At 40.2% G+C, this 13,227-nt stretch overlaps 1 protein-coding gene across 1 annotated transcript in view; it reads right to left on the reverse strand.

The window, feature by feature from the left end:
- The window catches only part of LOC134518901 (dipeptidyl peptidase 4-like), a 43,539-nt gene extending 35,342 nt beyond the window's left edge, over positions 1 to 8,197 (reverse strand). The window contains exons 1-2 of the mRNA XM_063342270.1: positions 8,027 to 8,197; positions 7,852 to 7,936 (exon numbers count right to left, since the gene is read on the reverse strand). Of these exons, the coding sequence (XP_063198340.1) occupies positions 7,852 to 7,936; positions 8,027 to 8,032 (91 nt within the window). The 5' untranslated portion in view covers positions 8,033 to 8,197. The remainder of the gene's footprint in view (positions 1 to 7,851; positions 7,937 to 8,026) is intronic.
- Between the last annotated feature and the right edge of the window lie 5,030 nt (positions 8,198 to 13,227).

Genomic DNA, 13,227 nt, shown 5'->3' on the forward strand with positions numbered 1-13,227 from the left:
GGCATCCATGTGAGTAGATTTACAGACCTTGAAAGTTATCCTAAAATTAAAGCGGCTGCTGTACTTTGTCACATATGCCATAATACTGCTCTTCCCGTTCATGAAGACTTCAATTGTGAATCATTTGCTTAACATTAAACTCAAATTTCAGAAATGTCTCAGATAAAAAAAATCTGATGAGCAGTAACATTTTCAGGGAAGGTCTAATTTAAAAAAAAAATAAAAATTAAATCACAAACACTTACTGATAAGCTTATAATAAAATAATTGGTTAAATATGTATCCCTCTCTCGATGTGTTTTCACCAAGGTATCTTTATTTTTACTGCAACATTATTATTTTGACTGCAAAATTAAACCCTAGTAACTGGGTTATGATAAAAAGATTAAGTGAAACTTTGAACCCAGTTAATCTAATGAGTTCGGTCATCAGCTCCACTGCATTTCAGTCAGCTTCGATGAAAAATATTTCTTTTTTACTGGCTGCAGTGCACAAGCCACTCTTTCAAAACTGCAAAAGGTTCAAATAACAATAAATAATAATACAAATAACATTAAAAAATCTGTTTGTGGGTCTTTGTGATCTTTTACTTCTGAAAAAAAAAAGATGTCAATTTTTCAATTCAGGTGTGCAATTCCCTCCCTGCTTCCTCCCCTGCTTTTTTTTATTTTATATTTTTTTAGTGGAAACATAAAAACTACCCTCATACAAATCTACACAGTCCAGAAGGGAAGCAATTTTTATTTCAACTGGCTAAACCATTCCTTTTTTGTTACTGCCAGTAAAAATCAAAAGCCCTAGGATAAAAACAATTGATAAAAACACTCAAGTACAGACGTGGTGACTGATCAGCCAAGAGAACAACCTGCCCATACCAGTTCTGAGAGTCCCAGTCTTTGGGACACTTTTAAACAGCCAGCCTCTTCTTTCGTTATGCTGCAGAATTAGAAGAGTGCAGAGTCCTTGGGAGGACACACACACAAAAAACCACCTCACAGTAATTTTTGCCTGTTATCTTTCTGCAGGTTAAATAAATACATGTGACATCTGGAACATAACAGGAAGATATTTATATTAGCTATTACAGTTTTACTCATATTTCCAAACAATAAGCACATTGCATATATACAGCACGGGCTGTACAGCCATCACTGCAATAAAAGTCAACAGCCAAAACAAACAATGATTTTAGTCTAAGATGCTCAGCAAAGGTTAAAAAAAATTGCTTGCTCAATTCCATCTGAAATTTGACTGTTCTAAAAAATTACTAGTCTAGATTTCTTGCTCACAAAGCTTCCGTGAGAATATTAATTTCTCAGGTTAATTATTCTATATTAAGTGAATATTTAATTTGATGGATTATGAACAAATGTGCATTTGATATTCATGCACAGTTGTCTAGTTGGGAATATCACTTCTCTCCTTCCTAACTGAGTAAGTGTCATTTTCAATTAGAGGGGCTTCAGAAAGCAACAAAATTCTCTCTTGGAAAAGGAGGAGCAATTTAAGACAGGTGGCTGATGAACAGGTTTAGGGATTTTTCCAAACTGATGAATGTTTTTCCCCCTGGTGACATACATATTTTGCTGAGGTCTCATTACTAAAAATCAGGCCACTATTAAGATTTGTTGGCTGTGTATAAAATTAAAATTTCATTTTCTGTCAACACCTTCCACATAGTAACTGAATATGAAAACATACGCCAAGCTGTAAGGGTATAGTCATAAAAGTTCTAGTTGAAGTATTTTCTTAACTTGTGAGATAGACCACTATTGGTATATTCTCATTTATCCATATTATGCCACCGACCACAGATACTCAACATACATTGAATTCTGCATTTTGGTATTTGTTTAGAGTCCATTGGAAGAAAGTGTCAAACAGATTAATTTTGACAAAATAAAGTAGTCATTGACAGTCACGAGCATTTTATTGGCTTAGAAGATTGAATACAGGTCAATGTATGTTCACATTTTAGCAAAACAGCCTCTTCCACTCGGGTTCCTCAGAGAGGCTGTGAAGGCTGAATTTTCTTGCTATTCTTCTTTTAGACTATTTCAGATACTGACTTATTTTTCTGAATTCCAAATGACTAGCTTTTCATCTCTAGCCTATGCTCACCCCCAGTAGCACATACATATTTCCACTGTCATAATGATATAGTGGAAATATTTACATCATAATACCCCTATTACAACAGCAAAAACTTAAACAAGTCCTTCTGGGAATAAGGCTCTTAACCTTCTATGTAAGTAGTACTCACATGAAGTTGATAAACAGTTTTGTTTTAATTTTGGATTTTTTTTTTAATGTCACCCTTTCTCAAGAGAAAAATTGAGTTGGTTTCTGTAGGTGTAAGGTGTAAAGTAAACAAGAAGTTAACTATTGTGAAAGGTTTATGATATGACACATCACCATACCAAAATCTAAAGTTGTTGACAAATTACTTTGGGTATATGCATTGTTTATTCCCCAGTGTCAAGGCACATTTTACTAATTTTCATATGTAATAAAAAAGCAAGAATTTATATAACCAACTTAAAAGAGATGGAAAACTATAAAAGCGGTAATAATGGAAGCTTTACTGCATGTTCACTACTAGCAAGAGACGCTGGAACGACAAGGGAAAGACAAATGCAAGCATGATGCTCAGCATTAATGAGAAAGAAAGGGGCAGAGAAATGATAAAAATTAGAAAAGGTGAATGAGTATCACCATTTTTAAGTGACAGCAGAACAGGAGCAAGAATGATCTGCAATCTAAGAATGTAATTTAGGAGCAGCATGAGAGATGTAAGAAGGGAAACCTGACTGATTCAGTAGTTAGTCAGAAAAAAGTGACATTTCAGGCTATTTTTTCCAAACCTTCCCTCTTCCAACGTGTGCAGAAAAGGACTCAAAAACCTTCCCCCCCTACACTCAAGCCTCCAGTACCTGCCTGAGATATGTGGCAATTAGAGCACAGAAACAGATTTACAGCATGGAAGAAAGTAAAAATGACTCCGCTGGGTCAGGCCAAAGGTTTGCTTAAGCGAGAATCCCATCTGATTCCCAGTGGCTGATACGGGGCATCCAGGAGAGACCATAACCAATGCGCAAGTTCACCCAGGCGTCACTCTCCCGGCCTGTAGACATCTCCCCAGAGGGAAGTAATCATTAACTTTGTAATCAACAGCTCTGGACTTCCCCTCAAATTTGTCCCATCTCACGTGAAGCAAGGAAATAAAACTAGCAGAAGTGTTCTACAGATAGCAATCTACTGCTGCTAATTTTTTTTTTTTATATTACATTACTCAACATTTGAATTAAGGTAGATAACCAAGTTAAATGACAGTTACAGGGGTCAAAGACATACAGCAGGAAAACATTTCCATTCTTCATCTTTTCCTTCACTAGCTAGAAAAGTAATACACCCACACCTAACATGAAGACTACAAAGATCCTGCAATGCAGAGCAAGGTGCATGAATACGTGGGGAAAACAAAATAGAACAGTCGGATTCAAGCCAAAATTTGGACAGGCAAGGCTACAGCATATTCACAACATGGTAATTAACCTGCTGTATCTCCAAAAAAACCCACACAGAGTCAAGATTCATCTAAATCTTAATTTTTGAATCTAGATTCAAAGAGATTCCAATTCTACTTCAAAGATAATTTCTGACCCATAGATTTAAGTTCCCTTACAGATTTTCTAGCTTTCTCCCTAAATACCCTTAAATGTAATGCCTTTCAGAAACTGGAATAATAAAGGACCCCTTATTCCCAAGAAAACCGTGACAAATCACAGCTGCCATAGTCATTCATCTTGTGGCACAGGCCTTCAAATTGGAGTGCTGTGTATCAGCCACAAGTCTCTCTGTATTTTAAACATACTGTTCAGTTGCAAGCAGGGTGTTGACATTGGCAATAGATACTCCTCCACACCACCCAGTCACAAAATTGCTTACTTCAGGACAGAATGCAGATAGCATAAATGGGGGAAGACTGTAGATAACGACCATCCCCAACAGAACAATGATAAGAGCTATTTGGAGACTTTTCTTCTCTTTTCTTTTAGTTATACATTAACACGGCTGTAAGGAACATCTGCAGCCTCACCTCTCTTGAGTCCTTGAAGCATAAAGCTGTCTCAGCAATCCCGACATTCTTCGACTTCAAATCCAGGATGACAACATGAACTTATTGGACTTTTGCTGCCAGTAACCTTTATCTCTATTTATGGTAGCTTTCTACCAGCCGCCAGTAATACCCAACACATCGGTCAGGCATCAGACTCACAGAGTACCCTCAGGCACCTTAAGGTCATTAACCCTCAGCACCTGCTGTGCTTTGCCAACCTCTTCTAGGCACATTTCTATCAAAAGACCACAGAAGCCCACGCATACTATCATCTAATCATGACAGTGACGAGCCTTCTCATTTAGTGAATATCTCGCCATTAGAGAATTCGACGAGCCTTCTCATTTAGTGAATATCTCGCCATTAGAGAATTCGACCTCTGGGTGAAGGAACCTGGTTTGTGACTTGACAGTTGTATAGGACCCCCCCACTATAAGGCTGTTTATGAGTTGCTCACAGCAGCAGAATGATACTAGGTATTGCACCGTCTCCTTTCTGCTCTCAGCATTGGCTACCCTTCCTCTCACTCCTGCTCTTCCTGCCCAGCTGGCCATAACAAGAGCTGCTGCTCGAGAAGGGGTTATGGTGTATGGCCGCTGGATGCTTCCATCTGCCTTTTGCATGGGAAGTTACATGAGAAAAAAATGGGAGACGCGTAAATAAATGGATAGGTGAATCAGGAGCAGACAAGAGCACAATTTTTTAGAAAACACTCATGCTTTACAGGTAACCGCTTGCTACTGTAGTCACCTCTTGAATAGCTCCTCAAAGCGCGACAATGCTTTCATCAACAGACTTCAAATACAACCCCCAAGGCTGTTTTGAGATTAAACTGTTTGATGCAAGTAGCCCCATGTGGTTACTAAATACATAATAAGGTGGCAAAATAGGCAGTGGGTATAAACAAAAAGTATCGAATTTTGTACACGGTTCTGGCTGAAGACCCTCAAGGTAAATACTGAAGGGCTGCACCCAAAATTAGGGAACCTTTTTGCAGTCTGCGGTATTTCCTCATGCTAAATGGCTGCAAGAGAAGGAGCAGAAGTTCCACTTGCCAGGACTACAGTCCAGCCAACAAGCCAGCCAGGGAGTGGCAAAATTTCACAACCTTTCACAGCACTGGAGCCCATTCATCAAACTAATTCTGTGCTGCATGACTACTAAGCTTATGAAACTAAAGTACATTGAGAAGTATGGTGGGGAGAAGAGCAGCAGGCCAAAGGTAAGAAATCCAAACTCAAAGTTATCTATGTATATTAATAATCACTGTTTTCACTCTCTGCACAACGCTTGATCCACTGGGATGAAATAAAGACTTGACTGCAATTACAATGACTTTTATCAGAACAGACTTTCATTTCACATAATCACAGTCACGTGAGCTGCTCTTCCTCCCCACCGCCCCTCCATTTTGCCACCTTTCATTTTGTACTCAGTCCAGCACCCGTGCTGTCCCAGGAGGCACCCTCAGCTGACTCGCATGCCCTGAGGTCATTCATAAAAGCCATATATTCAAGTTGTTAGTGATTAAGTGCTCTAATCTACAAAGAGGTAATTATAAGTGCACCACCTGCACACTCTCACCTAACAGAAAACATTTGTTTAGCACCCTTCAGTCAAAAATTAAAAAGCACCCTGCAGTTCCTCAACTATAATAGCCACAGTTGTTATTCAGATGTTACTGCTGGCCTGATTTGGGAAGAGACAGGAATTGAAGTTTTTGAACCGAGACCTCTCCATATCAGTCCTTATTTTCTCCAGAGGGACATCGTGAACTACCTGGCTGTGCTAGGTGATTTCCCACGCATGAATGCGAGCCAACAGGAAAAAGGATGACACATTGCCCTTACTCTTTTACAAGTAAAACAATGCAAACCAAGGCTGACAGCATGGTGATATTCTGTATGTCATCCAACTGAAGCCTTTCTTTAAAGTAAAATCTATTTACTATATACTCAGTGACTGATTCTAAATTGCAAGCACTTCTCCAGCAAAAGGATTCCTATGCTACAATTCATGAAAGAAGAAACCCCATTTGATCTTCAGTAAGACACAGCATCAGCATTAAGGCAGACAGGCACCAACTCTTCAGCAGAGCTCAGGCCTGGATGCTGAATTCTTTCACTAGGTGTTATGCCCGTACACATTCAGCTGATAAGCTATCATAGAATCATAGAATTGCCTAGGTTTGAAGGGACCTTTCAGATCACCTAGTCCAACCACCAACCTAACTCTGACAAAAACCATCACTAAACCATATCTCTAAGCACTGTGCCTACCCATCTTTTAAATACCTCCAGGGATGGTGACTCAACCACTTCCCTGGGCAGCCTGTTCCAATGCTTAATAACCCTTTCAGTGTCAAAATTTTTCCTAATATCCAATCTAAACCTCCCCAGTGCAACTTGAGGCCGTTTCCTCTTGCCCTATCGCCTGTTACTTGGGAGAAGAGACCGACCCCCACCTCGCTACAACCTCCTTTCAGGTAGTTGTAGAGAGCGATGAGGTCTCCCCTCAGCCTCCTTTTCTCCAGGTTGAATAACCCCAGCTCCCTCAGCCGCTCCTCATGATTCTGATTCTCCAGACCCCTCACCAGTTTCTTTGCCCTTCTCTGGACCCGCTCCAGCACCTCAATGTCTTTTTTGTGGTGAGGGGCCCAAAACTGGACGCAGCACTCTAGGTGGGACCCTTTCGCGTGCTCTTCCCAACTTCTGAAACAAACAGTATTTTCTGTCATCTCAAAAATCTGCTTTTTTGAGATAAGTGGCAAAAAGCTGCCCAAAAATAACAGAAAAGAGAGTCAGCATCCACCGATGCAAGTCTTAGTCCTGAAGGTATGTAATTCAGATATGTGGACTGTGATATTAATAATGACAAAGCTGAATTGCAAAAAAAGTTTAATGTAGATTATGCCTTATGAACCCTAGAGACACAGGCATTGCCTCTTTAATTGATGTACAAAACACCAGACCCTTTCTGTGCACATAAGCAATTGCTCTGTTCATTTCTGAACACACTGCGAAGATCAACATACACGTCTTCACACTTCTAGCGTGCACCTCACAAAGAGAAGACCAGCAAAGGTCTAGTCTAGAAAACACTTTGTTTCCTTAGATTTTGCAGTGCTGAGTATCACAGCTGCTCAGCTGTTAATCGTAAGAACACAAATAGAGAGATTAACCTGCAGCTCTGTCCTACCAGCTGGAAGCAATGCATTGCTTGATGAGGATTTAATCTGCTTCACATCAACATCCAGTGCTACAATGACAACCTGGGAAGCACAAACCCATCAGAGTCCAAAAATGCATTCCAAATCTTTTCCTACTTTTCTGCCCTCTGTAACTGTGCTGGGTATATAACTTCGCTCAATAACGTGAACAAAAGTTGTGCAAACAAAGCAAATTAGAGGGAAAACAATCTTATGTCTTCAATACACCCTAGAAAATTGCTTAAGTGGCATTTTGCTACTGGTTCTACAGCCTTCAGCTGCAATACGAAAGGAAAATGTCGAAAACGATGATGCTTATACCTAGTATTTTCTCAGTTCACATGGGACTTTTTAACTCGCCCCCATCCTCCCAGGTGAGACACCTTCTTGACGAAGTTCCTTCCCGTTCTCCAGGAGCTCCAGCTCTATCAACCGGGTTTCCTAAAGCACAAACTTTCCGCAACCCCCCCCTCCCTTCCCCCCCGTCCCGCTGCAGAGGGCAGCCCCCCCCCCGCGGACTTACCGCCGGTGAGCAGAGCCAGGGGCACGGCGATGACCGTGACGACGACGGCGACCCCCAGGATGCCCAGCAGCCACTTCACGAAGGTCTGCAAGGAAAGTCTCGTCAGCCGGCAGTCCACCCACCCACCCGCCCGCCCGCCCGCCCGCTCACCAGCCCCCGGCTGTCCCTAACCCACCTTCATGGCGCGGCGGGCGGGCGGCAGGAGCGGGGCGCGGCGGGCGGCTCTGCGAGGCTGCCGCTGGCCTCGGGGGCTTTCCCGTGAGCGGCGGGGCGGGGGGTCCGGGGGCGGCTGCCGCTTGCAGGAAGCAAGTCCCGCCAGGCAGCGGGGGGTTGTGCAAGATCGCGGGTTTCCTGCTGGCTTTGCAGCTTCGCGTAGTGGTGGTGGTTGGTTTTTTGTTTTTTTTTTTTCTTTTCTTGAGCTGCGGTTTCCCTTTTAGTTCAATGAGTTGGAGCGCGGTGACGTGGCTGTACGTTAAAGGAGAGGGACCTTAGACACTGAAAGGGTTTCTGTAGGAAATCTGATAAGGGCCACACGGAGGCCCCGGAGGTGAAATGCCTCCAAACGCTAATGGCAAAGCTCCGAAGGCTTTGATAACGCCAGCGTTTCTTGTAAAGTTTCTGCTCTTTGAACTTCTTTCTCTGACAATCAAGTCATGGAAAGACTGATAAAATTGCAGGAAGGGCTTGTATTTATTTCTTTGGCACTGGTTCTTGGCATAGAAGAGAGATTGATGTGTAAGTCTGCAAAATGGAATTTTAAATTAAGACCAGAAAATGGAAGTATAGGATAAAAGTTTAAAATTTAGCTCTGAAGATCACGTTCTTCAGAGCTTATCACATCAAACAATTCTATTTCCAAGGAGAATTTTGAGTATGTGTTGAGATAGTAGGACTAATTGGTGGAAAAGACCTGTAAATCAAAACTATAAAGTATTTGATAAAAAGCAGAGCATCACCAAGTAGTCAGAAAGCTGGGGGAATTTCTGAGATTATTTTAAGAGAAAAATTCTAGCCTCAAAAAAGTAATTACTGAGTGGTGTGGTTTGTGCTTTTGGTTTGGTCCATCTTAGCTTTTTTCCCCTCTATTTGCAGAACACCAGCAGTTGTAAGAGGGATGTTGGTAATTTACAACTTGAGAAATGGAGCACAAAAATTATGCGATCCACTGAAGCAAGAGGAAGAGACTTGAAGCCAAGGGAGACAGCAAATGTCCTTAGTCTTGCCTTCAGAATACTTGTCAGAGCTTTCAGCAAAGTTGTGCTGCTTGTTCCTTCATTCCACTTCTGCAGATTGAGCACAGCATTTAGTATTTTGCTGCTGTTTCTTAAGTAATCTGTATCTGGAAGTGGATTGGTAACTTTTATGATAAAATATATGTCATATGCAGAATACCATTACTGTGCCCTGACAGTGGTTCTGTGCAAGTTTACAATGGAGGATCTAACGTGCTGCAAATTCACAACTTGCTTAACGCTAATTTCTGTGTATAGGTAAGTCCACTTTTATAAAGTAAAATCACAGTGAAATGGCAATCTTTTATGTTACTTTTGAAACTAGCATCCTATATACGGTGAGATGCGTGACCAGAGTTTCAGAATGTCTTAAAGTTTCACTCAAATATCAAACTGTGCACTCGCTCATTTTACCAACAACAATAAAAAACAACAACAAAAAACCCCCATCCCTAGGGTGAATTTTCCTTTTCCCAGTGAATAGGAATCACAGCATACATATAATTCAGCCAATCTGTGCTTTGTTTTCTAAACATTTAAGTAGTGATCATCACTGTATCTCAAAGTATAGTACAGTCAAATTATAATCTCAGTCCTGTGATAAAATGTACCTGAATGTTACCAAGCTTTTCATAGCCAAATTGCAGTTTAATAATTTTTTGCGAGATTATCAGCGAGGTTTTAATGCTTCTCAATGGTTAATTCTAAGAAGACAAGAAGACCTACGCTGACAAAGGATATACCTAGCTTCTGCTAGTTTTAGTGGATACACAATTTTAAGTACCTCTGGAAATCTGGATTAATGTATCTAGACTAAAATGTCTAATAATCTACGGTGCCTCTGACTCTGGTCATGGGGCCTGGTTCTGTACTCAGAACCACCTGCAGGATCCAGTAAGAGTCAATATAGCAGAATGTATTTTCCATTTAGTTGCGATAGTTCCTAGCAGTGATTCTCTACACCTTTGAAAAATCTCAGGTTCCTCGTGTCTGATCAAAATACTCATGGTCCCAAAAATGATTGTAATGGTTTTGCTTCTGGTGCTCTGTCACGATCTGTTTTGTGATAGCCTGAGACTTAAAAAGTTGCTCCAGCTAAGTATTTCAAATTACTTGATACCATGGTGTTCTTTTGCAGACAGGTATGTATTAGTATGATGCCAAGAGATTAAAGTGGCTGCTACACAATAAAATTTGAGAAGCCATAGCTGTTCATCATAGTGTATGCTGAACACAAAAGTACTCAGAAACAAGTTAAATGATTAAGAAGAGCTACTTACTAGAAAGAACCAAACCACAGCTTTCAGCCTGAAGGTTGACTTTCGCAAACGCTTGGTGGACCTACCAGGTGTGATGTCTCCTTCAGACTTCTAGCCTCAGTGAAACTCAAGACTTTGTTATAAGTCTATTTATATATTTTAGTCTTTCCTCCGGAAATATTTGGAGAAGTCAAACAGGAAAAATGGAAAACACAAGGTCTCTCTGCAGAACAAAAAAAAATAAATTGTTTGTGACTAAAATGTATACAGTCAACTTTACAGGTGCAATAATGTGTTCCAGATGTCTCAGTGTGTGGTGATGGGAGACAAAATACGTGCTGGAGAAAGTTTTTTACTGGTAGAGTGGCTCGCTTCCAATGTGCTGTGAGGAAGAGAAGGCAAAAGTGCTATTAGAACTGAGGAGTGTTCAAGTTCTACTTGACTAAGTGTGTCTTTTGATACTAAATATATTAGTATCTGGTTTTTTTCAGAAATAACTTCTCTTTGTTTCTTTGCATTTTGAGGCTCAAATGACATAAGGACAGTTTTGTAATTCATCATTACACTGGTTCTGTTTGAGAGGATTGTGAAGAGAATCTTAACAGTAAATCAGGAAGGCAAATGAGAAAAAAACCCACCTGTTTTCTGTGGTTATGTCATTGGGACAACCATTTCAATGTGGCCAGTAGCAGCTGTCATTCGGTTCTTTCAAGTTTATATATTTTTCTTTATAAAATGAAATTAATTTCCTGGCAATGTAAGATTCTTTCCACATGTCCTCAGAGCACAGTTGAACAGTTAGAGTATCTCAGGTTTCTCTTCATTTTTGTTGTATTAATTCCAATTAGTTGTCTTGTTTTGCTTAAATATGCTTTCTTTTCCAGATACTTAGTAAACAGGGGGGAAGAGGAAGGATCCTGCACACCCAGCATATAAACTACAGTTAATGAAGGCAATAATAACGGGAGCACTTTTTAATATAAGGCCACCTGGAAGTTCTAGGCAGCACATGTGCAGATACACAGAGGACTCTAGGTACACACATGAGTTCATGGAATATGGAATTGTAGAAGGTGCACATACACAATACAGTCAAAACATCTGGGCCAGTGGTACTGTTTTCATACAACTTGAAGGTATAAGGTTCAGTTTTCTAGTAGGGTGAAGAAGTCAGCATGGAGTGAATGAAAACAATAAAATAATTGTTTATGCACCATAAACTGCATCTATGATACATTTACAATATATTTCAAATAAAATGGGACCCATACGCTAACTTTTTTGTAAACTTAAAACTCACATCAGGTGCAGAGGGGCATCACAACAGTGCCATCTTCTATAGCATGCCGCTCAAGGCCCCTCACACACACCAGGGCATGTGATTTTAATAAGCTGAACACAGTTTGGGTCCTTGACTCAAAGGACAATTAATGTTTGTGAGAGTGAATGAGGGCGTAGCCCTGTAGGTAATGCTGAAACATGCTCCTGAGCATGGTTCCCTTAAGCAGTTCCACTTCCCTTCCTTTAATTGCTGAGAGCAAATTGAAGCCCCCTTATGCAAGCAGGCAATGCAGTCAACATAATAACTGAGAGCTGTTGCTCCATTGCCTGAAGACTTTGAAAACCATCTATTATTTAAAAGGAATCTTCAGGCCACTCTGTTCCTAAATTTCTCTAACAATGTACCGCTCACAGCATGTAAGGCCTAGAATTATCCCTCTCCCTTTCTAGAGTACAAAATTAAGATTAAAACATAAATAGCAATTCTCTCTAGGCTTGAATGTGGTAGCTGTTTTGCCATCTCTCAGCCTGCAGACATGGGTAGCTATTGTGCAGTAAAGACACTTTTAGAAAAGTGACTGCTGCTTATTTCTCCCTGTGTTTGTACCATTCACTGAATTTCATCTAGCTTGTATAAAAAATACCCAGCACATACCTCATTTTTGATCCCATATAGACTTGCTCTGTGATTTCAGGATATGTAAGTCCTAGCCCTGTTGAGCTAAAACACGTTTGGAACTTCTGGAACATGCTCAACTTCATCTGACTTCTCAAGAAAGGGTGTCTTTTGAGTCATGCTCTAGATTGGGACTCAAAAAATTGGAGATTAAATATTTTTTCTGTGTTCCAGACAAGCTGCATAACTTTGAGAAAATAATTTATACCCCTCTGTTCCTAAAAGCATATAATTTGTAAAAATGTGGGAAAACAGTATTTTCATAGCTGACAAAGCCATCATCAGGAGGTGCTCAAATACGCTGCTGACAGACACCACAGGAAAATGGATTTGTAACTTAGGAATCCTGTCCGTCAGAGCGCTAAATAGTGTGCATAGTGGAATAAAACATTTTAAAGACAGTTGCTTGGTCTATGGAAATAGAAGAGTTAACTATTTGTACAGTTTCAGCCTGGACCCTATGGATCCAACTGTGTGTAATTGAATCTTTATCAGTTCCAGAAACTCTTGGAACCAAACCACTGTGTACAAATGGGATTAAATAAACAACAAATATGTATACATGCCTTTTCCTCCCCTTTTTTAAATCTCCAGTGGTATTTTGGATGCTACGATGGATTTTTTTAGCGCAAGATTCTATTGAGTTTAATTGTTTAAAGTTTTATGTTAGAAAAGCTCTCTGTTGCTGTCAGTAAGCTTTTCTAGATGCCAAGTTGGGTATGGTCAGTCCTCCTGATATGAAATTACAGATATTGGTTCCTGTAGCACTTTGGGAGGACAATCTAATCTTATTTTTCCAGAAATTCTAGACTGTCAGTGAAAGTTTCAGATGCCTTTACAAAACAAATGAGACACAGAACAATACTAATTATTCCTAGCAAAAGTTATAGATTCTAATTCCAATTCAACAATACTCCTGCTTCATATT

This window comes from Chroicocephalus ridibundus, chromosome 7, assembly GCF_963924245.1.
Source record: "Chroicocephalus ridibundus chromosome 7, bChrRid1.1, whole genome shotgun sequence".
Classification (NCBI taxonomy): Eukaryota; Metazoa; Chordata; class Aves; order Charadriiformes; family Laridae; genus Chroicocephalus; species Chroicocephalus ridibundus.